This window comes from Peromyscus californicus, unplaced genomic scaffold, assembly GCF_007827085.1.
Source record: "Peromyscus californicus insignis strain IS unplaced genomic scaffold, ASM782708v3 Scaffold_12__1_contigs__length_115047231, whole genome shotgun sequence".
NCBI classification, from domain to species: Eukaryota; Metazoa; Chordata; class Mammalia; order Rodentia; family Cricetidae; genus Peromyscus; species Peromyscus californicus.
Window position 1 is genome coordinate 45,124,893 of NW_026294413.1, and position 26,053 is coordinate 45,150,945.

Sequence of the window (26,053 nt, forward strand, 5' to 3'; positions counted from 1 at the left end):
GGCGTGCGCCACCACAAATGAGTATCAAGATCTCAAGATCTTAAAAAACAAAAAACAAAAAACCTAAAACCCAAATCCACTTTGATTCAAATCAATCCAAACACAAACTCAAAATATGAAAATGTGTCGGACAGAAAGATACCTGTAGAGTACTGAGACCGTGGGTAGGCTTCTTATTGCCAGCCCTAGATGCCAAGAGATGATCAGGCACTTCAAACACTGGCGTTAATCCCTTTCAATGTAGAATTCCATAGACAACGAAACTGTGATTCAGGCCCAGGAGAATATTAAAACAGAAGATTCACAAGCCTTTGGAGAAAGAAAGTTAAAGGAACATTCTCAGCCATGCATGTGCTGATGTCGGCAGAGATCTATGAAGCACATGCCCCTCCCCGCCTCTTCTTCCTCTTGCATCAGGAGCCATATCACTTCCCTCCTCTGCATTAAGGGCAAAGCCTTAGGAGGCGGGTGGCAATGTGGAACAGAGGACACACCCAACAACCTACTAATGTGTACTGTTCCGTGAGAAGGAACCATGGTGTGGGGGAGGGGCGGCAGCAGCGAAGCGCCCTTTACTCTGATTCATATACACTATGAATGAAAATAGATCTACAAAGAACGCTAAAAGCCAGGCTCTCAGACTGGTCAGATAGTGGTGTGAGATCAAACTGTTTATATAGAAGACACCCTGAAAGCACAGTGACTTGGAACAATTGAAAAATAAGTATACTGTGTAATCAGTAGCAAAAAACAAAACAAAACAAAACAACCAAACAAACAAAAACCAAAAAAAACTCAAAAAATAAAACCCAACAACACTGTATTATGCAAGATAGAATTTAGTGTGAGAGGACAACAGATATGGTGTTCTTTTTTTGCTTTTTTTAATCCTTTTATGTGTGTGTGTGTGTGTGTGTGTGTGTGTGTGTGTGTGTGTGTGTCCTCATGCCTATATGTGCACTGTGTTTATGCAGGTAGCTGAGCTGCAGGTAGCCCTGGAGCTGGAGTTACAGGTAGCTGTGAGCTGCCCAATATGAGTGCTGGGAACTGAATTTGGGTCCTCTGGAAGATCAGCGAGTGCTCTTAATCACTGAGTCATTTCTCCAGCACCCCAACCTCTCTACAAGACACCAATCCCATTTCTACAGTATCTGCTGTCAGGACCAAACCACTTCCGTAAGTGCTCAAGGAAGTGAAGATTTCAACAGGGATGGGGAGACATAAATATTCAGACCACAGAGACAGCTGCACATGTAGCCAAGGTAAAGACGTAATCTGGATTGTAACCCTGGCTCCTGGATTTACACAAGATGGCCTCCGGCAAATCGTTTTCTTCTTCTTCTCCAGCTTTAGTGAGTTCTCTTTTAAAATTTTACAGCGTGTGTGTGTGTGTGTGTGTGTGTGTGTGTGTGTGTGTGTGTATACAAGAGTGCTGGACATGGTGTGTATACAAGTGTGTGTGTTTGTGAGGATAAGAGTGCTGGACACGGTGTGACTACAAGTGTGTGTGTGTGTGTGTGTGTGTGTGTGTGTGTGTGTGTGTGTGTGAACAACTTTTGGGAATAAGGTTACTCCTTCTACCAGGTGGCTCTGGGAGTTGTTGCTTCCTATGAAAGGCACTCACACATCTTATGGAGAACTGTGAGAATGAAATGAGACAATACAGGGGAAACTGATTTTTTTTTAAGAACCTCAAAAATATACCCCAGACTATATCACAATTCTTTCAACAAACTTGAGAAACACATGTTGAGAACTGTACTGGAGCCAGGAAGATGGAGCAAGTCAGTTATAATATTTCCTACCAAGAAAATTATATGTAAAAGCTAACTTAAAAAGTCTTCTAAGGCATTATGATAGGACTGGGTGGTCAGAGGTGGCATGTAGTCAGAGTGGAGGGAGCAGACAGTTTTTACCACGCAGCAAGGTCAGGAAGGTAACCCTCGGGGTGAAAAGTGAAAGATGAACAGGTGTTTTATAGGCTGAGTAAGAGGAAGAACATTCCAGAAGAGGGCACAGCATAAAAACAGGTGGCCTGAGGGGGAGCTGCCTGCTAGGAACTCAGAGCATTGGAAAGAATTGTTGAGGTAGGCTCTAGCTAAGATATTAGGATTAAACCTTGACTCTTCAGGAGGCTAACTTTGGTCACAGCAAGAGGGATGGCATCTCAACCATTTAGAGGCAACACAGCTAATAAGTGGGGCTGAAGGAGCGGCTCAGTGGGTAAAGGCACCTGCTGCCAAGCCTGATGGTCTGAGTTCAATACCCAGCACTCACAATGCCTGCAAGTTAGCCTCTGACCTCCACATTTGTGCATGGGCACACACACAAATAAATAAAAATATAATACAAAATTCAGAATTAATAAGAAAGGAATGAAAAGTTGCAGGAGTCTGAAACCAGGACCCTGAAGCCAGGCCAGAGGGGGGAGAAAGAGAGAGAGAGAGAGAGAGAGAGAGAGAGAGAGAGAGAGAGAGAGAGAGAGAGAGAGAGAGAGAGAGAGAGAGGAAGAGAGAGGAAGAGAACAGCGAGAGAGGAGGAACCTAGGATAATATTTTTTCCCTTCTCCTTTGCATGACTAAGTGAATTGCGGTGACATTTACATAAGACTCGAGAGAGAAATCAGCTGTCAGGAAAGCACTTTGTTTTAGACAGGTTGAATTTAAGGCCAGGGGGAAAAGAGGTAGAGATTTCTGGTTAAGAAGCTGGCTGGTTTCTGGGCTGGAGAGATGGCTCAGCCATTAAGAGCACACACTGTTCTTGCAGAGGACAGGGCGTTTGAGTCCTAGCACCCACTCTGGGTGGTTTGTAAGTCCAGCTCCAGGGGGATTAGGTGCCTCTGGCCTCCATGAGAACTTGCACTCACGTGCACAAACCCCCACACGGACACATACATGTAAGCAAAAAATAAAAGTAAAGAAGTTAAAAAATATGTTTGAAAAAAAAAGTTTGCTTCCCGTCTGGGCGCGTAGTTTGGTTGGTAGATTGAAGTCCTGGGTTTGAGCCCCAGGGTACCGCTGTAGCCCTAGTGCTCAGGGGTGAAGGCAGCTTGATCGGAAATGATGGAAATGTGAGTTATCATCTGGCTGGTAACTAAAAGCAAGGCATGGCAGGACCTGATAGACCACTCATTCACTCTACCCCACCCTCACTAGAAATAAATGAAGGGCAGGCTACTTGGGCACCTCAGTGCGTAAGAGGTCACTTAACAAAACATGGTCAGAAACACAAGAAGACCCAACTATCGAGGGCTAATTTAAAGGAGAGATTCAGGAACACAAATCTAATCATAGAAGGCGAGGGCTGGGAAACATCCAGTGGTTTAGGCTCTCTCCACAGACCTTAGGTGACCTTTATCAGCTCCAGTGGAATATTAGCCGCGGAAATTAGAATGACGTGGGAGCATGCTGGATCAGGTAAGTGTTTTGATTTTTCGGTTTCAAAACGTGTGAATGCATCTGTCTGCCAGACTACGGGGCATGAGAAGATGCTGGCAGGAGCCTGAAAGTCCACGAGAGGAAATGACCCATGTAATGCAGTCACTGCTCTGTTGGAACTAGATGGAAACCGTCTTCACTGCCAGTAAAGATGATTTGAAACGCTAGTTGCAATTTTCTTTTTCTTTTTCTCTGAAAGCAGCAGGAGGAGACAGTTGACATTTAAGGTCTCTCTTAACTGTCCCTGCCCCTAATTCGAGTGGCGCGCTCACAGCGGACCGCAGACCAGCTCCTTAGCTGGTTTTCTTTCCACGAAACTGTTTAGCCATAGAAAATGAGTAAAAGCAGGGCTCCCCGAGCTTAACCTCTCTTGCAGATGGCAAACCAGCCAGTCATCCCAGCAGCCCAGAGTGGGCCACCCCTGGCAGGGGTGCTTGGGGAGCTGCTCAGGGGTGCGAAGCGCAGCCTCGCTCTGTTGAAGACGGGTGTTGTCCTGGGGGAAATGCTCCAGCCTCGGCTCCAGAGGCGGCCGGCGGGGGCTACAGGAGACCCGAGCGAGGGAGGCCAAGGGAAAGGGATGCCAGGACGAGCTCCCCCCGGCGCGAGCCACTCGCCCCCGACTTCCCCCGAAGCTCCTGGCGAGCCCGGTCCCTTCGGGGAGGCCGCCTCTCCCCGCGATGCCACCGCCCGGTGCCCGTGACCACCCGGTGGCCGCTTTCGGTTCCGCGCCTTATAAGGACTGGCAGGGGGGTCACGTGCGTCCCGGGCCGCCCGCCGGGAGGGGCGGCTGGGGGGAGGGGCGGGCGGCGGGAGGAAAGGGGAGGGAGTCGGGGGCGGAGACAGGAGCGAGGGGCGGATTCTGTGGCCGTGGGAGGCGGCGGCGGCGGCTCCGGGAGCCGAGCGCTCGCGGCCGCGCCAGGGAGCGGGACGCAGGCGGCTGCGGAGGCGGCGGCGGCGGCGGCGGCGGAGGAAGGGACCGGCGCGGGGGCGGGCGAGCGCGGCGGAAGCCAGAGATCGCGGGAGGGCTGGTGGCTGGCTCCGGGCGGGAGCCCGGGCGGCAGCGACAGCGATCGCGGCGAGCCAGGCACAGGCGGCGGCGGCGGCAGCGGCGGCAGCGGCGGCGGGGGCCCGTGTCCGTGCGCCCCGGCGGCCAACGGGCGCGGGCCGGCGCGATGGAGCCGCAGCACGTGCGCCCCGCGCTCGGAGCCCGCAGCCCGGCCTGGGAGGAACCGGTGGGTACCGCGCCCGCGCCCATCCCTCCCGCTTGTCCTTGCTCCCTGCTCCCCCCTCCCGGCCCGGGTTCCGTTCAGGAAGCGGTCCGGGATGAGGTCCCCAGCTGCTTCCCAGCCGGGGCAGCGCTTCCTCCGGCGCCCGGGCTCCTCCTCGCGCGCCGCCCGGAGCGCCTTTGTCCGGTCGGCTGGAGCTCTTCCCCGAGGGGCATCTGGCTGGCGACGGTCCTTCGAGGACCGTTTCCGCGCTTCATCCGCTTCCCAACTTTGCACTTCATGCCCGAGTGTGGCGCGGCGGCCCGGGGAGAGGAGGCGGCGGGGCTGTGCGGTCAGCGGGTGGCGCCGGGAGGAGACGGGGCTCACCTCTTAACCGCGCCCTGGCAGTCACCTGGGCGCGCAGGTTCCCGAGGACCGCCGCCTGGGGAGGCGAGTAGCAGCCTGAAGCCCAGAGCCACGCCTCCGACTCGGGTGGCTGCGGTTGCCCCGGGCTGCTCCGGGGGATCAGGGGACTTGGTCCGGGATCCAGCGACCTAGTCAACTTAAGCTTTCGTCTGGGTTTCACGGCACACGCCACGCGGAGGTTGAGTCATTTTAGGGGCCCAGAGTGGTGCGTGTGTTGTGTGTGCGAAGATGAGGAGAGTTGGGGTCTTTGAATTTGTTCCCTAAACTCCTTTAACTTATTTCTTGCATCTCAAACAGAACCCTCTGGTATCAGTCCCTCCAGGGATACCTCCCAGGAATACCCATCCCACGCAGACCCCCGTACTCTTGAGTGGGCAATGAATTTCGGCTCTGCACGCCCTGTTTGCGTATTTGCTACTCCTTTTTGGTTGACATTGTGAACGCGTCTCAAAAGCCTGGTCCGAAATTTCTAGCTTCATCCGTGCTGCTGCGGGCGCTTGCTGTTCGGGGTGATGTTTGCCCAGGGACTTCCTGAGTCTGCTCAGGCGAGCCCTCTGCCTGTTGAGAGCTTGTAGGTCAGGTGCCCATCTTGCTTCTCCTTTTCTGACCCGTAGACTTCCAGCCCCTTGGCCAGGGTACGTTTCGCTGCCTCTTGCTTCCTGACCTTTCATGAGTGTCCTTCGACTTTGGTCCCTCTGCAGCTGTTTTTGCTTTGGTGAATTTGCAAGTTAGGTAGCCCATCTGCTCATCTTCTATTGCCTTCACCATCAGGGTGGTAAGCTGTGCTTGGTTAGGAATAGCATTCAGTTTTGACATTTAAGGCCACTGGGAATTAAATCCAGTGACCTGCTTTGAACTTTACTATATGAAGTCCTGTCAGCCTACACCAGTCACAGTGGAAAAACCTGAGTAATGTGTTAGTGTGTTTTTGGGGTGATAAATGTCAGGAGTACTTTTGCAGTTAGAAAATGAGACCTCCGTTTTCTTCTCAAAAGTGGTAAGAACCAAGGTGCTTTCTTATTCTTACAGAAAGTATTCAGCACTAGTCCCCTGACATGAACTTTTAAAACTAAAACCTTCACAGAGTTGTGAGAGCAGTGATACTTGCTAGACTTCGGAACTCTTAAAAAGTCGGCGGATTTAAATGGCTAAGGCATTTTATTTGTTCAGCAGATGTTTTTATCCAACACCTATCATGTTCTGTGATGGTTGGGCAAGCTGCTAACACTCAGGCAAGTTTTGTCCCCAGGAAGCTTACATTCTTCTAGCTAAAGAGTGAAACCTGTTTAAGTATGTCATACAACATTTATTATTAGTGCTTTTATTCTGAACCTTCTGTAATGACTACAACATTTAAGCATTTTTGAAGGAAATCTTTTTATATAATTCCTTAAGAAAGTTGAGTTACCTGCATTACTAGAAAAGGAGCGTGTACAAGAGAAAGGGAAATTCATTAGAGCGAAACTGTTTAAATGTTAAATATTTCTGACATGTGGAGCAAACGGATTGGTGTTAACTTAATCTAAATATATTTTGAAGGAACACTGGGTCCATCAGAATTGGCTTTGTTTCTTTATGTTTGGGACAGAGTCTCACACTGTACTCCAGTCTGGCTTGGGATTTACTGGATAGCCTAGGCAGGCCTGGAACTCCCTCCCATGCCCTTGCCTCAGCAGAGTACTAGGATTCCAGGCATCATGGAATTCTCAAAAATCATGTTCTTTAACTTTGTTTGGTTCAGTGATCTCAAGAATCTGAATAAAGGGAATTCTGGCTTCCTTCAGAATGAACCTATATGACATACAGTCAAGCAGCACACAGTATACTTAGAAAACTAACTACTCTAGCCTCTGTAGGCCTGAGGAACCAGTGTCTTACACACACCCACACACACACACACACACACACACACACACACACACACACACACACACTTACTTAGTGGCGTCACAAGTTTCCTTAGATCCAGTCTGTGTGTGTGTGTGTGTGTGTGTGTGTGTGTGTGTGTGTGTGTGTGTGTGTGCTCAGGGACTCTCAGGTTGAGGATACCTGCCTCCCCCAGTGCTTCCTGTAGGTTCTGCAGAACAAGCAGCTGGTGCATGCTCTGGCTACCACAGGTGGAGCCCCAGCTGCCAGGCCATCCCCACCAAGATGCATTTATCCTCTGAGCCAAAATAAACCCATCCACTCTTAAAACAAATGAAACAACAGCAAAGAAAACAAACCTGTTTTCACTTGGATTCCAATTCTGAGTTCTTTAAAAACCTTTTAAAAAATTTAAATATAGGCAGTTTAATAATACTTTACCATACAGGCTTGCAAGTTTACATTTGTGAAAAAGACCTGTTGAATAGGTGGGATTGCTGTATTATTATAGCATGTAACAGCATGCATGTGAGAATTTGTTCTCTCTCTCTCTCTCTCTCTCTCTCTCTCTCTCTCTCTCTCTCTCTCTCTCTCTCTCTCTGTCTCTCTCTCTCTTCTGATGGAGCCTAAACCATGATGGTATGGTTTCTACTATTCAGACAGAAAAGCAAAGGATTCCTTGGAGATTATATGGCTACCTGAAAAGCAACAGTACTTTTTGGCTAAAGTGTACCAATGTCTGGTGCTAAGGGAGTTTCTGGGGCTTCATGACATTCTCTCTGTGACAGGGTGAAATTAAGTTATTTAGCTAAATCAGAATATTTGGATACATTATTAGCTTTATTTAGCATTGTTCTGGCTAAGTATTGAACTTGAAGATACAGGCTATCATTTAAGTTTCTGTTTTCTTTGATGCTAGCTTTGGAATATAGTCAAGTGTTAGTGGAAATAGAGGCATCAGTTAAATTTCAAATAAAAAAGTATTTGGGGAATTGGGTGTGGTACTGCACATCTGTAATCACAGCTGAGGAAGGAAGGCTCAGAGTTGTGGCCAGCACGGGCTACATATTGAGACTCTGTATAAAAAACAAAAACAAAAAACAACCAATTAGAGAAAGTGATTGGAGGCTGAGATGTAGGATCCTGATAGAGGACGCGTCTATGTGATGCCCTGGGTTTGTCTCACTAAAATAAACACATAAACAGAATCAAAGTATTTTGCTGTTGGGAATGAATGGGTAGGAAGAGGTTTAGCAAAGCAGTCACTAATCTTGAGTGGGAGTGGGTAGAAGATAGGTGATTGGAATTCTAGTTCAGTTTAAAAATGTAGGGGTATAGCCGGGTGGTGGTCGTGGTCGCAGTGGCTGCGGTGGCGCACGCCTTTAATCCCAGCACTCGGGAGGCAGAGGCAGGCGGATCTCTGTGAGTTCGAGGCCAGCCTGGGCTACAGAGCGAGATCCAGGACAGGCACCAAAACTACACAGAGAAATCCTGTCTCGGAAAAAAAAAAAAGTAGGGGTATTTACAAAATACCTTTTTTAGTTGTGGGAAGCTTGAATATGCTTCATTCTCTAAAGTTCGTTTCTATTTCCAAATGGTTTTGTACCAGTTAGTGTTACGAGTTAACAATATACCAGTTAATAATCCAGGATTGATGGGCAGGAAGAAAGGGAAAGGTTTTAAAGCAAAAAGGCCAAAATGCAGACAAGAGGTTACACAGTTGCTCTTTATGCCAGGATGATGAGAGGCTTTGCGGTGTGCACAAGGACCACAGTATGTTCCTATGATTTACAGCACCATTGCTCTTGGAATGTTTTGTTATCTGGATAACAACTAAGAAAGTTTCAACAGGGTAGACCTTTCGAGTGTTAACTTCCAAATACGTAACAAGTAGTGTATTATGGAAATGGTTCCACATTGCAGTCACAGCGGCCTCCGAATACGTAACAAGTAGTCTGTTATGGAAATGGTTCCACACTGCAGTCATGGCAGCCTCCCAGGCCTGTGCTCCTTCAATCTGCAGAGTCTCTTGATTCCGTACTGAACAGGAACATGAGTTCTAGAACATGCTTCCTAAAGTACCTACTTGTGATTTTCAGCGTATGACATGTAACCCTTGTCACATTATATCAAAATTTGAATGTAAAATAATAGAACTTGGGGTTAAACACTTCAAGTGACTATCCATCCGCCTTGTTGTTAGCAGTTGATTGATTTAAAATACCTCTGTAAATAGTAATATAGTGTTCATAAAGTTTTAATCCGCATGTCTGGCGTTGACTTACATCTCTTCAGTACTTTTTTTTTTTTTTTTTCCTAATGGAGTATGACACGTTCTTAAGTCGAAAACCATTTATGGGTCAGCTTAACTTGTTTGCATTTAATTCTGACTGTAACATCTGTAGAATTTTTGTTGATGCTGTTCTTTGGAGACAAGATTCTGCTGTCTTGCTTGGGGGTGGCCTGTTACTATGTAACCCAGGCTGGCTTCACACTCTTGGCAGCCCTCCTGCCTTAACCTCCCATATGTGAATTTTAAACAGTTTTGGTGATATGTTCTACATGGAACACCCCCACCCCCCACCCCACCCACCAGCCGCCCCAGAGTTTCACTGTGTAGCCCTGGCTGTCCTGGAAATCACTATAAAGACCAGGCTGGCCTCAAACTCAGAACTCACGGAGATCCGCCTGCCTCTGCCTCCCGAGTGCTGGGATTAAAGGTGTGTTCCACCACCACCTGGCAGAGATCTCAAAGTAACAGTAATACGAATAAATACATAAGCAGCATTGAAGAAATTATTAAAAAACCTAAAACCCTAAAGAAAAAGTCAAGGAACTTTTTATAAATCAAATAAGGCGATATGCCACATATTTGAAATTTCAATAGCCATTTTGAGATATAGAGGCTGATGCAGCAGAACTGCCATGAATTCAAAGTCAGATTGGGCTATGGAATGAACTCCAGGCCAGCCTGAGGTGTGCTGTGAGGCTATCTCAAAATAAAATAAAATAAACAAAGAAAAGGTGACGTGCATTTCAATTGGATTAGATATCCATTTTGGACATTTACCCCTAGGACCAGAGAAGCAGTTAGTAGGTCAGCTGTTATTTTAAATTGGGGATTCCTTGAAAGGTTCTCAGAAGAGATGGTTCTCCGGCGGCGGGGTTTTCCTGAGCTGCCTTTTGTGGGAAATGAGGCAGCTTTCCTTCCTTTGCCTACAGTGTTTTCAACCCTCAGCTGTGGAGGAAACACAGCTGCAGATGTGGAGCTGCAGTCATTTACTGAGCTGACAGGCTTAGACTGGCTTCGCCGTCACCCTTACAAGCTTTAGAAACTTGCCGCTGAACTCTCTATTGAGCAGAGCTGGCTGCAAGGCTAAGTTCTTATAAGTAACGAATACCCGGACTTTGGGGAATTAATTGCCTAGCTCCTGGATACGACGCTGTTTAAAACTATCTTTAAGCAATCAGCATCCTTTCAAAGAGTGAGAAGTGTAATCCATCTTCTTCCAAGGATCACAAAATAGGCATGGGCGTTAGACCACCTTTCAGTTCAATCACCCTTGCTTGGATTCTGGAAAATGTTGCTATATAAAACTTGAAAGCTTAATGTGTAGATTGAAGTATGTGATAACGGCCAAACTGACCTTTAGCTATATATAGTGTGGTGAAGAGAACATTAGAATCGTAATCACGTGTTTTTTTACTTTGGTCCCAGCTTGTGACCTCAATGCATTTTACATTAAAAAGGAAAGTCTGGACTATGTAAAGACCCCTTTGCTAAGGGTCTGTGTTGCCAGATCACTAGACTTATCTGTGATCCAACAGCCCGACCAGGATAAAGGTCATTAAAAGGGCATTATTTTGTTTTTGGCTGTGATGGGCCTCTGTACACTAGGCAAGAACTGATTTATAGCCCCAGCCAAGGCCATTATTTAATTTTATTGCCTCTTAAAGGCTTCCCAGCAGTATGTTCTTGTAGATACAGAATTTCATATTATCGGGCCATAAGAACTCTTGAAGTCCATTTCCCTCCACTCCTTCCTTTACTAAAGGAAATAACTGAAGCGTGAGAGGTTGTCTTTGTATTCATGTAACATGGCAGCACTCTCTTACGCTGAAGGATTGAAACACATTTCCCATTTTTAGTACAGTTAAAATGCCTTAGAGCTCGCAGCTCTAACACAGAACCGAGTAATTGTTGGGCTTAAGGTTGCACCTAGAGGAAAATAACAACCCAGAAATTTAGTTTCAAGGAACTTTCAAGGTCACGGCCAACTGACAAATAGGAAAGGGACCTGAAGGGCAAGGGCTAAAAAGATTGCTCTATCAAGGAGAGCCCCCAGGGTAGGCTAGGGACTTCTTACTTAATTGAAATAACAGAGCTGACAACAGTGTGAAGTTCTCCTTGGTTGACAGCAGGAAACTTGTCATTTTAGTATCTCCCCACCAGTACAGGACTTTGGAGGTTGAGTGTGCATTCAGTGCAGCGAGGTTTCTCTTCCAGGCTGCTGCGCTTCAGCAGCTGGCTAGGGACGCCTCCAGAGCTGAAGCGACAGCCTGTGGATCCCCTTTCCTCGGGCTCTGGTCCGGGCTAGGGAGTGACGCTTTTTCTCTCATGTGAATGTATATATATATTCTTTGGTTAGTACATTGTTCACGTGGCCGAATGCATTCCTCCAGGCATTCGGGATGAGCGCTTGAGCTTAGACATTTATTTCAGCATATTGCCGTCCTGGGCTGCGTGTCCTCTCTTGTTTCTGCGCTTTCTCCACGCCCTTCCCAGCTTCCTGTTAGCCAAAGGGAATCGCTCTTTCTGAACGAAAAGTTCCCAGAGCGGAGCTGAACCTCCCGGAAAATGCTCTTCTCTTCCGTGTGCGCCGGATGGGGGTGGGCCCAAAACTAAACATCACCGTAGAGGAGGCCGAAAGGACCCGAACTCCCTGGCAGAGGCGGGAGAGGTAAGGTCCTTGGAGTGGTGTTGAGGGTCCGGAGATCCAGTCCGTATCCCAGGCAGAGGGAACTTTTACTTAGCTGGGACGGTGCCACGAGGCCCGAGTGTGTGGAGTTTCGGGGTCCAGGAGTGCACCCCAGGGCGTAGGAGAAGCTCCATGTTCCTTTTTTTCCCTCGCAGGAGCCTTCCCCTCAGTCCTGCAGCCCAGAACCAGGGGAAGAGCATCGCCACCGCCCGACCTGCTGGTGCGCTCCTGCCCAATTCTGCCCTCTATTCCTTCTAGGCCCCCAGACCCTAGAAGGAGTAAGAGGAAGGTTGTCCGAGCCTTATCCAGACCTCCATCCTCTCATTCCGGTGCTGGTCGTATCCTGGGGTCAGCAATCCCAGAACATCCCAAGTCTGGGTGCGCAGGCGTGAAGCGCGCAGAGGAACCGGCGGTCCCCACAGGGGCGCCGTGCGGTCACCGGTCCCCTGAGCCGTGCGGCCAGGACCGCGGAAGATGGCGCCAGCTAGGCGCGGGGCTCGGACGCTCGGGCAGAGCCCAGCAGCTGACCACAGCCCCTCGGGGCACTGTTGTATCCCCCGCAGGAACCAGAGAGGATGGCTGGGGCGGGCAGCCAGCACCACCCTCCGGGAGTCGCGGCAGGAGCGGCTGCTGGGGCCGGCGCGGTTTCCCCCACCGCTGCGGGACCCGGAGAGGATTCGTCCGACAGTGAAGCGGAGCAGGAGGGACCCCAGAAGCTGATCCGCAAAGTGTCCACCTCTGGACAGATCCGGACCAAGGTAAGGCTAGGTTGGGGGCCTGCAGGAGAGCTGTAAGTGGAGGGAACACGCAGGGAGATCCCGGGAACCGGGATCCGGAGGAGGGGCGCGGGGGCGCGGCCTGGATGGGGCGGGGCCTCGCTCAAGGGCGGGACCTGGCGCCGGGGATTCCTGCCCAGGGTTTGGAGACTTCCAGGGTGTGTTCCAGAATGCTGGGCTAGCAGTCCGAGCCAGTGGCTTGGCTGGAGCATGGGAGAAAGTTGAAGCCCCGCTGCGACTTCCCACTTAGGGAACTTAAAGGGAGTTTGATTTTCCACCCTCTGAGCTGTTTGCACTGGAAGACTCTGGGAACCTGTACTGCGCCTGCCACCTTGCATTCCTACCCACCGCAGGCTGCTTGCTCCTCTCTGGGCGCAACTTAAGAAGATGGATAGGAGATGACGCCAGTCTGTTTCTCTGGTGTGCTGTGCATACAGGTTGGCTAGGCTTCTGTGTGGCAGGTTCCCACACTGAAGTTCCCACACAGTGCAGAAATCAGATGGCCCATCCATGGTGGTTGATCGCAAGTTCTCTCTTCTGGTTATGTGTGTGGTGCTTTTGTGGAGTTGTGTTGACCATCTCAAAGTTGAACTGTCATTTGACGATGAACATGCACAAGGCAGGGGCTACTGAGTATTAACGGATTTGTGTATTCTAAATTTGATCTTAGTTTCAAAGTCTTCACGCCTAGGCTGGCTGTTGTCAGTGAGGGACTTAGAGGAGGAGTTTGAGTAGGGAACCGATTAAATCATTGGATGCTCCCTTTAGTAATATATTTGTAAAAGTTAATTCTTTCTGCAGTTATTTTCATGAAAATTGGCTTCCTAAAGCTTATGGGAGTCTTACATGGAAGCAGTTTTACTGTATGCCTGTGGATTAGTGTTTGTTTTAGCGTCAGCTGACTTCTAAAATTAAGGACGTTCGCACGTGACAGTGGCTGTAAAGATACAGTTACTAAAGAGTCAAGGGTTGCGTCCGCCCCGTTTGTTTATTAGATTTGTTCACACATCTTGGAACTGCTTTTAATAGAGATAGTTTTTGAGTTTTACAGCATTTGCTATAGTTTAGAATTTAGAGTATTTTTCAAAGATTAAAGCTAACCAACATAGAGACTTCACTAACAACGATTTTAACATTTGAAATTTTAATTTAAAAAAAAAACCCTAAAACTGGATTAATGAGAAAAATGGCAGGTTTAAAAGTGGTACATCATATACTTTTCTGAAATGGTCCAGATTTCATGCATGTTGATATCAAGCTTGACTAGTAAGGTTTATGCCATTGGAAAGAAAATTTAGGGATGGTTATAAACTGAACTGAGTAAGTAAAGTTGAACAATAAACTTGTTGGGAACTACTACTAAAATTTGTAGGTTTAATGAACTTGAAGTCATAGCTAAGAGTGTATGGTTTAATTTTGGGATAAAGCATTTTTATGAAGAATAAAATAAGTGTAAAAAGCATATTAATTTTTTTGTTTCCTGTTTGACTTTTTGATAAATATCTGCCATAATTATGGCTAATTATCAAGCTTTGGAATACTGCCTCTGATATTCATTCATAATAGAATATCAGAAAAACCTGCATTTTATACTTGCTCATATGTTAATATTCATATAAAACTTTCAAATACCGACATCTGAGGCCAGAGCTTTAAGTTGACAAGACTAGTGGGCCTCAGCCTCACACCCCACCTCCTGCAAACCAGCCTGGATAAACTTCTCTACTGTGACTCTTACTATCACGTACACTGCTTCTGAGGGAAGAAGATGAGGTCAGTGGGGGAGTTAGTACAAGTAGAATTGACTGAAGGTAACCATGGGTATTATCCAGCTAGGAAGAGAAGCACCCTTAGAAAAGTATAGATATTTCCTCATCTTCTCCACAGGGGTGTAAGATGGGAGAGGCTGGAGGAGAGGCTCAGGCCCCAGATCTAGCTCAAAGCTTAGTTGTTGTTGAGACAGTACTAACAGTTCTTGCTCATATATCTTGAATGTGCATAAAAACACTAAGTATGATGGATTAGGGTGACTAATAGTGCCTTTAGTTCTCATCCTTATACACATATCCATGCTTACATAGGGATGTGTCAATATGCTCCTGATTGAGTGTTTATGTGTAGGTAGACATGGCCTAAAGTGGATTGAGTTTGTTGTTCATAGAAGTTGAAGATATTTCAGGGCTGGGAGATGGCTCAGTGTGAAGTGCTTGTTGTAGAAGCAGAGGACCTGAGTGGGATCCCCATACCCATGTGTCTTTGTTACTGCTCTGTTGCTCTGATAAAATACTGTGACCAAGACAGCTTATAGAAACTCGTTAGGGCTTTTAGTTCCAGAGGTGTAAGAGATCATCATGGGGGGGGGGAGGCATGGCAGCCAGGGACCGGCATGACAGCAGAAATAGGAGTCAGTTACACGTTGAAGTGAAAGCATGAAGCAGAGAGAGCAAATTGGAAGTGATGTGAAGCTTTAAACTCCCAAACCCTGCCCCCAGTGACGTACTTCCTCCAGAAAGGCCAAACCTCCTAAACCTCCTCAAACAAAACCTTGGACTGGACCGAGTGTTTAAGTTCTACAGACTGGGGGATGTTCTCATGTAGACAACTACACCATGTTTGAAAAAGCCAGGTGCTGGAGAGGCACAGACAGCAGGATCTTTGGGGCTTACTGGCCGAGCCAGTCAAGGCCAATCAAGTTCCAGGTTCAGGGAGCAGCCCTGTCTCAAAAATTAAAGAGCAAAGTGATTAAAGAAGACATCTGACCTTGACCTCCTCACATGTGCACACATGCACACAAATGTCTTTTCATGTATGACTGCATAGTTATTAAATACTTGTAATATGAATATTGTCATTGAGACACAACTAACATTAACCTCTGTTTTCATTAAGATCCTCAGGAACATGAAGCTGTTGGGCAGGCAGTTTAGGGTGAGGAATAGCAGTTTGGGCTGGGGAAGTAGCTCATTATTAGAGTGCTTATAGCATGCTTAAAGCTCTGGATTCAATTCCCAGCACTGCATAGAAACAAGGTGTATTGGCACACACCTGTAATTCTAGCACTCCAGAGGTAGAGGCAGGAAGATCAGGAGTTCAAAGTCATCCTCATTTACATAGGGAGTTCCAGGCTGCCCTGGGCTACCTGAGACCCTGTCTCAAAATCTAACAAACAAAAAGACTGAAGTTTAAGTAATTAACCTTATTTGAAGTGTCCTTATTCTAAATACTTTTTAATATTTTAAACAATTTGCTTGTTAAAATGGACATTACATTACTTGAGACATTTGAAAAGTATCTAGACATTTCCATAATTCAAAAAGTCATACATGCTGGCAGTGGGTGTGCTAATTACAGTACTCAGGAGGCAGAGGCCAGAGGATGGTAAATTTGACTGTAGCTTGGCCTACGCTGTAAGACCCTGTCTCCAAACAACAACAATACATGCATCTAGTCAGACATACTAACAGTGCAAGAGACTGTACAGTGATGGGAGACGATACAGTGATGGAGACATATTAACAATACAAGAGATGATACAGTAATGGAGACATATTAACAATACAAGAGACTCAACAGTGATGGAGACATATTAACAATACAAGAGACTCAACAGTGATGGAGACATATTAACAATACAAGAGATGATACAGCAATGGAGACATATTAACAATACAAGAGACTCAACAGTGATGGAGACATATTAACAATACAAGAGACTCTACAGTGGTGGGAGACGATACAGTGATGGAGACATATTACCAATACAAGAGACTGTACAGTGATGGGGTCATAGCCATGAGAAGTAAATGCCATTTCATCATTGACCTCTGGTTTCCCTCTCAGAGGCAGTCACAGGTGACATTTTCTTGGGATGCTTCCAGAAAATTTCTATGCACTTAAACGTGTTGCATATTATATATGTACAACATGCATGTAAGGATATATAAGTATACAGAAAATTTCTATGCACTTACAAGTGTTGCGTATTATATATGTACAACATACATGTAAGGATGCATAAGTATATATTCTGTATATAAATATGGTATGTACAACATGCATGTAAGGATATATAAGTATACAGAAAATTTCTATGCACTTACAAGTGTTGCGTATTATATATGTACAACATACATGTAAGGATGCATAAGTATATATTCTGTATATAAATATGGTAATGCATGTGTACATTTCTTTAACTGTCATGGCATACACCTTCAATCCCAGCACTGGGGAAGTTGAAGCGTGAAGATTGCCTCAAGATCAAGGCTTGGGTAGCATAGTGAGACCCTCTCTCAAAAAGTAAATACATAGCAAATATCACTATTTTATATTCATAGATATTCATACATATAAGTATATTATATATAAGTGTATATACTGCACATATAAATATATACCTATTTCTAAAATCTGCTACTGGGATTATTCTACAATGACCTGCATATTTACTTCATTCTTTTTAGTGATGGTAGGTCATTCAGTTGAGCTGTATGAAATGCTCTCAGCAGTTCAAAATTGGCAAAGTGTAGGAAGTTTCATTTGGCTGAACCTAGCATTGGTATGTGATCATTGTGATCATGTAATTAATCAGCTTTTTGTGGAAGGAAATGGGTGGTTTGGGGACAGCATGCTAATCTCAGCTTTTCTGTTTTTGTAGCGGATATGCCGACTTTTGGTATAAACACTAGGACATGTGTGTGTGTGTGTGTGTGTGTGTGTGTGTGTGTGTGTGAGAGAGAGAGAGAGAGAGAGAGAGAGAGAGAGAGAGAGAGAGAGAGAGAGAGGTGCAGAAGATGGAACCCAGAATCTCACATGCTAGCCGTTCGCCCAGCCCCAGCCCAAGAGTAAGAATGTCCTTTAAAGGTGAATGTGGTTTAACTGTGGTCTCCTGTCTTAGTGGCCTCCTCGCCTCCGCCTTGTTGGATGTGTGTTTTTTGGTCACTTTTTGTTTCCCATTTTCCTCCTTGGTTTCTCAGTACATCTTTTGTCCTCTTTACTATTTTCACTTGGATCTTGTCTCCTGTCAGCTGAGTAGGACTTCAGATAGTTTAGGCTCCCATGTGCTAAACAGGTAATTGTGTATCCAACTTAATTTCCCAAGGGCAAAAAACTCTGCAGTAGTGAAAGTGATGTTGGGATAAAAAAAGACAGATGGGAGCAGTACGGTTCTTTTCTGGTTTCTTCTGCTGCCTCTGTACCCGTCCACAGTGTTCCCTGTGGGGTGGAGTCTCCATTTAGACCTGGTGCTGTAGAGCGTTTCACAGACATTTCATAGGTACCGACAGTGAGACGGTCTGAAACGACATTAACATAAACTCTGAGCAGTTAGGTTTTGACGGTGAAGAAGACCGTATGGGCCTTTTGTTGGTGTTTAAGCACGGTAATCTTTGATTTTCGCATCAATGGTCAGAGGTTGCTTGCTCAGCTTGCGGGCTAGCGTGGTCCACTGTCATTCAGTGGTGCCAACGGATGAGAACAGTCACAGTGACTTTCAGCCATTGAATTATCTCGGCCAAGGTCAGGAAGCTTTGTGTGTCAAAAATACCTCCTGATTAGGTAATCAGGTTCTCATTTTGTTTGACATTTATATGTATCCATATATTAATTCCAATGGCTATAAGTTATTCTCTAAATTTGGCAAAAAAAAGTACCTCCATACAGAATACGGTCAGCTGATGAGTATCATGGTTTTAATATCATGAAAGCTTATCACAAATAAACTTCTTTTTTATGTGGCTTTATGGTGAGGCGATGTGGATTTTTGTTTTGCTTTGCTTTATGAGATACAATTTCTGCAGTTAAAACATTATTGTCTGATGTGGTGCATGCCTTTAATCTCAGTACTTGGAAGGCAGAGGCAGGTGGATCTCTGTGAGTTTGAGGCCAGCCTGGTCTACAGAGTAAGTTCCAGGCCAGCCAGGGCTACACAGAGAAACCCTGTCTCAAAAACAAAAAACACTCTACCACCAAAAATTATTATTATTTTAACCATGATTTCTAGGTGGAGGAGACCAGGGGACACTTGTTCACTGTTTTTCAAATTGTAAGTGGTGGTGTCTTGGGAGGTCATGGTGGTTTCTCTTCAGTGTTTAAAATAGAAACAATAAACCAGAGGATATCATTAAAAATCCTTAGCCCCTGTTCTGTGTGGAAACGTTGGAATCAAGTAAAGATCCAAATAAGATGGAGAGAGAGAGAAGTGGGAAGAGTACCACAGACAGGTTGGAGGCAAAGAGGAACAGCTGCATTTGGAACATCTGGGACAGAACTCTGCCTACTTTTCTAACAATCAAAGCACTAAAGATGTTAAGTTTTGGGCTCTTAGGACTCCCTCAGAATTACTCCGCTCTGAGAATGATGGACCGGGGAGGGAGGTGGGAGAGGCTGGAGTGACATTGGTCAGAGGGTACAAAATTTCAGTCAGACTGATTGGGTAAGGTCTGGACCACAGAATAAGTTTTAGTGTAACTATCATTATATATTGTTATATTATAGTTAATAACAGTTATATGTTGAAATTTGCTATAAGTTAGAGAAAGTTTAAATGTTCTCACTAAAAAAAAAATGCAGAGTTTATGATAAGAAGCCTAATTCAATCATTTCACTCTGTTGTGCATATGAAATATATCATTTAACATAAATATATGCTTTTTTTTTGTTGTGTTGGGGATTGAACCTAGGGCCTTGAGCATGCTAAGTATCCTAGTTAGTGTTACTACTGCTGTGATGAAACGCTGTGATTAAAAGCAAGTTGGGCCGGAAAAGGTTTATCTGGCTTATGCTTCTACGTCCATAGTCCATCACTGAAGGAAGTCAGGACAGGAACTCAAGCAGGGCAGGAACCTGGAGGCAGAAGCCGATGCAGAGGCCATGGAGGGGTGCTGCCCACTGACTTGCTCTCCATGGTTTGCTCAGCCTGTAGAATCGAGGACCACCAGCCCAGGGATGGCTTCACCCACAATGGGCTAGGCCCTCCCACATCAATCACTAATTAAGAAAATGCTCTCCAGGCTTGTCTAGGACCCATTCTTATGGAGGCATTTTTTCATTTGGGGCTCCCTCTTCTAAAGTGACCCTAGTGTGCATCAGGCTGACGTAAAATTAGCCAGCACACTAAGTAATTACTTGCCCACTGAGGTAGGCTCATAGCTACTGGTCCTTGCTTGTTTTCAAGTTTTTGTTGGCGATAGGGTTTTCCTAAATTGCCCAGGCTGATCTCCATCTTGTCGGCCTCCAGTCTCAGCCTCCAAAGTAGTTTGGGATTACAGTCATGAGCTCATGAGCTACCATGATCATCTTATAGTTTTAGTATAATATTTTATTAATTCTTGGAGAATTTCACACAGTGCATTTTGATCATATTCACCCCATCCTTCCTCTTCTCTGTCACCAGATCCATTACCCCCTCCCATCTCTCCACGTCTTCCTCCTTTGCCCTCACCTCTACCTCCCCCTCCTCCTCCGTAATCTCCTGTGCCTAGTTTGTGCTGAGCATTTACTCAAATATGATGGGCCGTCCATAGGAGTAAGCTAACCCTACCAGGGGCCACCCCCTTCAACTGACTTTTCCTTCCACAGAAGCCATCAACTGTCAGGATCAGCTTATAATTTTTGTCAACAATACCATAGTGAAGAAAAAGGATACCAAAGACAAACCAATCAATCCACCCCAACCCAGTAGTGGACTCTGCCACTCGAGTGTGAAATGGTGTTGACGGTACTGAAGTGAGTGAGTGTGTCTGTACTCCAATAAAACTTCATGTAAGGATCTGGAATTTGAAAATTTAACATTTTCAGGTTTAAAAATACTCCTAAAAACAAAAAAAACCCCAAAAAACCGACCTGTTTAAATATGTAAAGGCCTTTCTCACTTGTTGGCTGTGTGAAAATCAAGTGGCAGCAGGATGTGGTTGATGGCATGGCCTGGGGCTGTTGCTGTCTAAGGCTGGCCTCTACCATAAAAGATTGAGACGGTGGTGTTTGGCGTCCAAAGCAATACAGAATTAAAGCATTGCTAAATATCAGCATCTAACGCACCAAATAAAGCTAAATTTCAATCCATTTGAAAAAAAAAATCTCATCTTTGTAGAACATTTTATTTTTAGCTTGGTTTGCGTCTTTGCTTCCATTTTAATGTGAACTAAATATAGCCTGGAAACTCTGACTCCTGATACAGTAATATATAGTATAACAGCGCTCTTTCCATTTTGATTACGAGTAGAACATGATAGCCCATTATTAAAGATAAAAGACACAAATAACCTTTACATAAAGTTTAAGATGTGTTGCTTCAACGTATCTAATTTTAGAACTCTTTCTCTTAGTTGAAGGTTGTGTGTTTGCTGTTAGGGAGGGCAGGATGGAGGGCTAGGAAAGTGCTGGGCTCCCTTTGGCGTAGCCAAACTGGGTTTGTTACACTTCACTTACTCAGGAACTGTGTTCATAAGGGAAGGTTTTAATTAAAGAGAGTTTGTTTTATATCTAAGAATAGACTTTGAAAAAAACCATAACGTGTTAGTACATTACAGTTGCCCTCGACAAATGTGGTTTCACTCTGTGACTTTTTAGCCATTTGGAGACATATTTATATTCGGTCATATGGCTTAAGATGGCCAGTGGTTATTATTGGTCGCAGCTTTAATTTAGAATTAAATGTACTCTTTTTTTTTTGTTTTTGTTTTCCAATTTTGCACAGTTTTTTTCTTTTTTTTTTCTTTTTCTCTTTTTGAGACAGGGTCCCACTCTGTAGCCCAGGCAACCTGGAACTTAAACTTCCAGCAATCCTCCTGCTTCAGCCTTCTGTGTAGTTAGATTACAGGAGTGAGTGACCTTGCCCAGCTATTGATGCTTTAAAAAGTGTTTTTATTTACGTATATAAGTGTGTGTCTGTGTTTGGATATGTGCATTTGAGTACAGATGCCCAAGGAGGCCAAAAGAAGGCCTCCGTTCCCCTGGAGTTGAAGTTACAGGAAGTTGTGAGCCACCAAATGGTGGTGTCAGGAGCTGAACTCAGCCCCTCTCTAAGAGCCCTATGTACTTCTTTTTTTGTTTTTTTTCACTATGTACTCTTAACTGCGAAGCATGTCTACAGCCTGTATTGATTTTCTTTCTTTTTTTTCTTTTTCTTTTTTTAATGAACATAAGCAGTAATAATCCCTTTCCTGCCTTTGGTTATGATGCTGTTTGGGAGACTGTAGGTCTTATTTTATATCAAGAAAATATGATTAACTTTATTCTTTGTGGAGGTAGAATGTCTGACCTCATGGAGTCAACCGAGCACCAGGACTCCCAGACTACCACAATATAATTGGTATCACTGATTCTTTAAAGCTGAGCATCATGGCTCGTGCCTATTATTCCAGCACTTGGAAGGCGGAGACTGGAGAATTGCTGTGGGTTCCTGACTAGCTTGGGCTACAGAATCCTATCTTGTCTTTTGATAAAGAACAGAAAACATTCTCATTCTAAAACCGGACCCATAGGTGTCCATTTTGCTACTGTGTCACGTGCAGTGGAGATGTGACTTGTTCTTACATGTGTCAAATATTAGAATATTGCAGAATTTTAAAGTGGTGTAGGAGTTTGCACTAAGAATCCAAGTTAAAATGGCATGCCTGCTCAGGAACAGACTCCCGTACATTTTCTTTTCTAGATAAAATAGTCAGGTGGTGAAAACTGGCCTCCAAAACCTGTCATTTTTTTATTCCTTACCTAATTAAAAATAAATTTTACTCATATTTTTCCAAAAATATGTCTTAATAGGCCAAGAGGAAAATTACTTCGTATGGTTCTTTTAAGCTGTACCATGCATGACCTTTTAAAAACACCATCATACCTTATAGAAGTGAAACTAAGTTTTCTTTGAAAACCTGTTGAAAAAGTTAGGTATCTAGAAACCTTTTATTCTAAATTAGTACTTCTGAGGATTAAAATAACAAAACAAAACAGCCAAGATGATTCAATGAGTTTTATTAATTTTATTCAGAATTCATGGACATTTCAGCAAAAAATATTTAAATCTGAAATCTACATTGAAAATGTTTGCTCATGCTTATTAATAAAAACCAGGATTTGTTTGCAGCAAGGTGTCATGAAATCTGAAACATGGTGAGAGAGAGGATCCAAGGTTTAACATATTAATCAATGGCAATTATGGGATGAAGGAAAAAGGAGGAAGGAGGAGAGGTAGGGAGAAGCCAGGAGTCCACCACAGGCTCTCATGCTTGTATGCTGTCTCTTAATGCTTCCTAGCCAGGAGCTCTGGGGCCGGAATGCCAGCCACCAGAGCGCCTGAACCATAGTCCTTGGAGCTCAAGGATAAGAAAGAGAAGGCTTGGAGGTCTTCTTCTACCATTAATCCAGCAGTTTAATTTTAATGTCAAATTCAATTTTTTTCACTTGAAAATTTAGGTAATTGAATCCAACTGTTAGATGAGGCCATTTGTCTGGTCCCGTGGTGGCACATGCCTTTAGGCCCAATATGCAGGAAGCCGAGCCAGGTGGATCTCTGAGTTCAAGGTCAGTCTGGTCTACAGTCAGGGCCACACAGGGAAACTGTATCCCCCAAAGCAAAATAAAACCAAAAGGTCCCCTGCTTTGTGGACAAAATGCGAGGTAGAAAGGTACCTTTATCTTTCTGAAATGGCCAAACTTAACTGGTGTGTGTTTGCAGTTGCAGCTACTCAGAAAAGTGAGACAGGAGGATGGCGTGAGACCAGGGGTTTTAGGTCAGAATGAAGAACATACCAAGACCCTATCTCCATATAAAAATAACAAAAATAACCCAAGCAACAGCCCTCCATACCTAAAGCAACAACAAAACCCCACAAACATATAGGCTGTGCAATAAGTGCATAAAAACGTGTGTGTGTGTGTGTGTGTGTGTGTGTGTGTGTGTGTGTGTGTGTGTGTGTGTGTGAAATGGTGACTGTTTTACCTCAGCCTCTAGAGTGCTGGGATTACAGGCAAGAGCCACCACATTCACGTGAGAACGTTTTCTGTACCGTGCATCACCTGTGTGTGCCTTCTGTTTTTAATCTTGGTCACACCTCAGTTCATGAATTCTAAAAATACAGCAGTTCAAGGACTGAGGCAGGTGCCAGGGATGGAGCAGGAAGCCAGATAGACACTACCAGTGCAGGGAGAGTTTATGAGCTTGTAAACAGGGAAAGTGCACAACATATGTGAAGACGAGAAGGACCACAGAGAACACAGTGCCGTACTAGTGGGGTGTAGTGGGCAGAGTTAAAGGAGGAGGTCTGTCCCGGAAGGTGACGCTAGCGCTGTGTGTGTGGCCCTTCAGAAGAGCCCTCTACACAGAAGGAGCAGCGGCTGTACAGGTGAGGAGGTCAGCGGGGCTGAAGTGCATTATAGGAAGCAGACATGAGTGAAGAGAGTCACCAGTGAGATACCCTGAGGAGGTCTTAGATGGAACTCTGTGCATCCCTGTGTTCGGGCATTGGATGGCCTCCCCCCCCTCCCCCCCTCCCCCGAGACAGGGTTTCTCTGTGTAGCTTTGGAGCCTGTCCTGGATCTCGCTCTGTAGACCAGGCTGGCCTCGAACTCACAGAGATCCGCCTGCCTCTGCTTCCCGAGTGCTGGGATTAAAGGCGTGTGCCACCACCGATGGCCTTTTTAATTTTATGTCTGTGTGCATGCTCACAGAGAGGCTGAAACATTGGTTTGTAAGAGGAAATTCTAGGGCACAAGAGAAAAGATAGATGAGAAATACATCAGCACAGAGCTCAGAGAAATGATGAGCGCTGTATAGGTCCCCGGGTGCCGAGGCCGGTCCGGCAGGGTTTCTGCCCCTGTCACCCCCTGGCAAGTCATATTAGACTCTTCTCTGTTTCCAGAGCAAGGCAGGTGTTTCGTAAACATGTGTCTGTGTCGTTCTCTCCCCTTGAGATGGCCCGCTTTCTCTGTTTCTCTCACTGATTTATTTCTGTGTGCTTTTATATTTCTTACATTGCACACTCTATGTCAGGCAAATATGTCAGGTAAAGTATGGATGGATGGTTGTGAGACGAGGAAGGTTAGTAGATAATACATGTGAAGCAGGCAGAGTGTTCAGTTAAAGAGAATAGCAAATTTGCTCTCAAGTAAGTGTAGTGGAAAAAAGCTTCCCAGAAGGTGTCTTTCAGGGTGGGGGACAGGACAACTCATGTGTTCTCACGGACATTCCCAGAGCCCTGGTGAGGGATGAAGTAGATGTTCTCATCAATGTGTCATGACAGACTCAGAAGAAACCCTGGTACCATCCTCACCTGCAAGGTCCAGATACGAACCTGAACTTCAGCTTAGTGACAGCTCTTTCACGGGGATCTAAATGGGGCACTTTGGTTTGGGGTAACTTCAGGCACAGAGGTCTAAGTCATTCTTATTCTTGTGGCTTCTTTGAGACAGGGTTTCAGAGGCCTCAAAGTCCTGGTCCTTTCCACCCCCACCCCACAAGTACTGGGATTACAGGTGTGCGCCCCCACTCCCACCTTCCAGACTATTTCTGAAGATTGAGTTAAGTATCAGGAATTTTGAATTACCCTTTCTTTAAACTGGGATCTGTTGCGGAACTCAGGCTATCTTGGGTTTATTCACTTACTCCTGTGCAGTTGAAATGGTATGGGCTGGATGGTATGTTAGTGTGCAGAGGAAAATCTGACAGTTCTTGGTGGCTTTCATTTAAAAAAAAAAAGTGAGACCCTTCTACAATAGTGTTTGAAAGCATGTTAATACAGTTTTATGATGAATACATTTTGGCATTATTGTGAGACTAGTATTGATCCCATGAACCCCTGAGTAATTCTGTGTTACTATAATGTATGTGGATTTTTCTTTTCTTTTTAGTTCTGTGAACTTAGAGAGCAAGCAGAAAGAACCGAGGATGCAAAGAAAAGCTGTGAGGTCACATCTGACACTACCCAGCAGGCTGTGAGGCTGGGGTTCCTGGAGCACTGTGTGTGGGAGGGTTGCTGAGTAGCAGGGAAAAAGTTGGAGGTCAGTGGGTAGGGCAGAGCACACAGGCTTCAGAGACACTGTCCTTGACAACTTAGCACCATGGGAGCACATACTTAGGTTTAGGTTCAAGTTGTTACGTTTATGTAGAAGGAGTAGTTGGTGTTCCAAGCTAGCACGTTTGATCTTGAAAATAAAGTCAGTATTTAAAATCTCGAAGACAGAGAAATGAAGCAATAGTTGGAGAGGGATTTGGAGGTCAAGTGAGGGCTTTATTTGAGTGAGACCATTTTATTTTAAAAAGATTTCTTTTTAATTTTAGCGTGTGTGTGTGTGTGTGTGTGTTTGTGCACACATGCCTGTGGAGGCATCATATCTCCAGGAACCGGAGTTACAGGTGGTTGTGAGCTGCC

The 26,053-nt window shown here is 45.3% G+C and overlaps 1 protein-coding gene across 3 annotated transcripts in view; it reads left to right on the forward strand.

The window, feature by feature from the left end:
- Window positions 1–4,548: 4,548 nt before the first annotated feature.
- The window catches only part of Dgkh (diacylglycerol kinase eta), a 185,865-nt gene continuing 164,360 nt past the window's right edge, over window positions 4,549–26,053 (forward strand). For all 3 annotated transcript variants that reach the window (XM_052732665.1, XM_052732666.1, XM_052732670.1), the window contains exons 1-2: window positions 4,549–4,669; window positions 12,477–12,671. In XM_052732665.1, coding sequence (XP_052588625.1) covers window positions 4,610–4,669; window positions 12,477–12,671 — 255 coding nt within the window. In that variant the 5' untranslated portion in view covers window positions 4,549–4,609. The remainder of the gene's footprint in view (window positions 4,670–12,476; window positions 12,672–26,053) is intronic.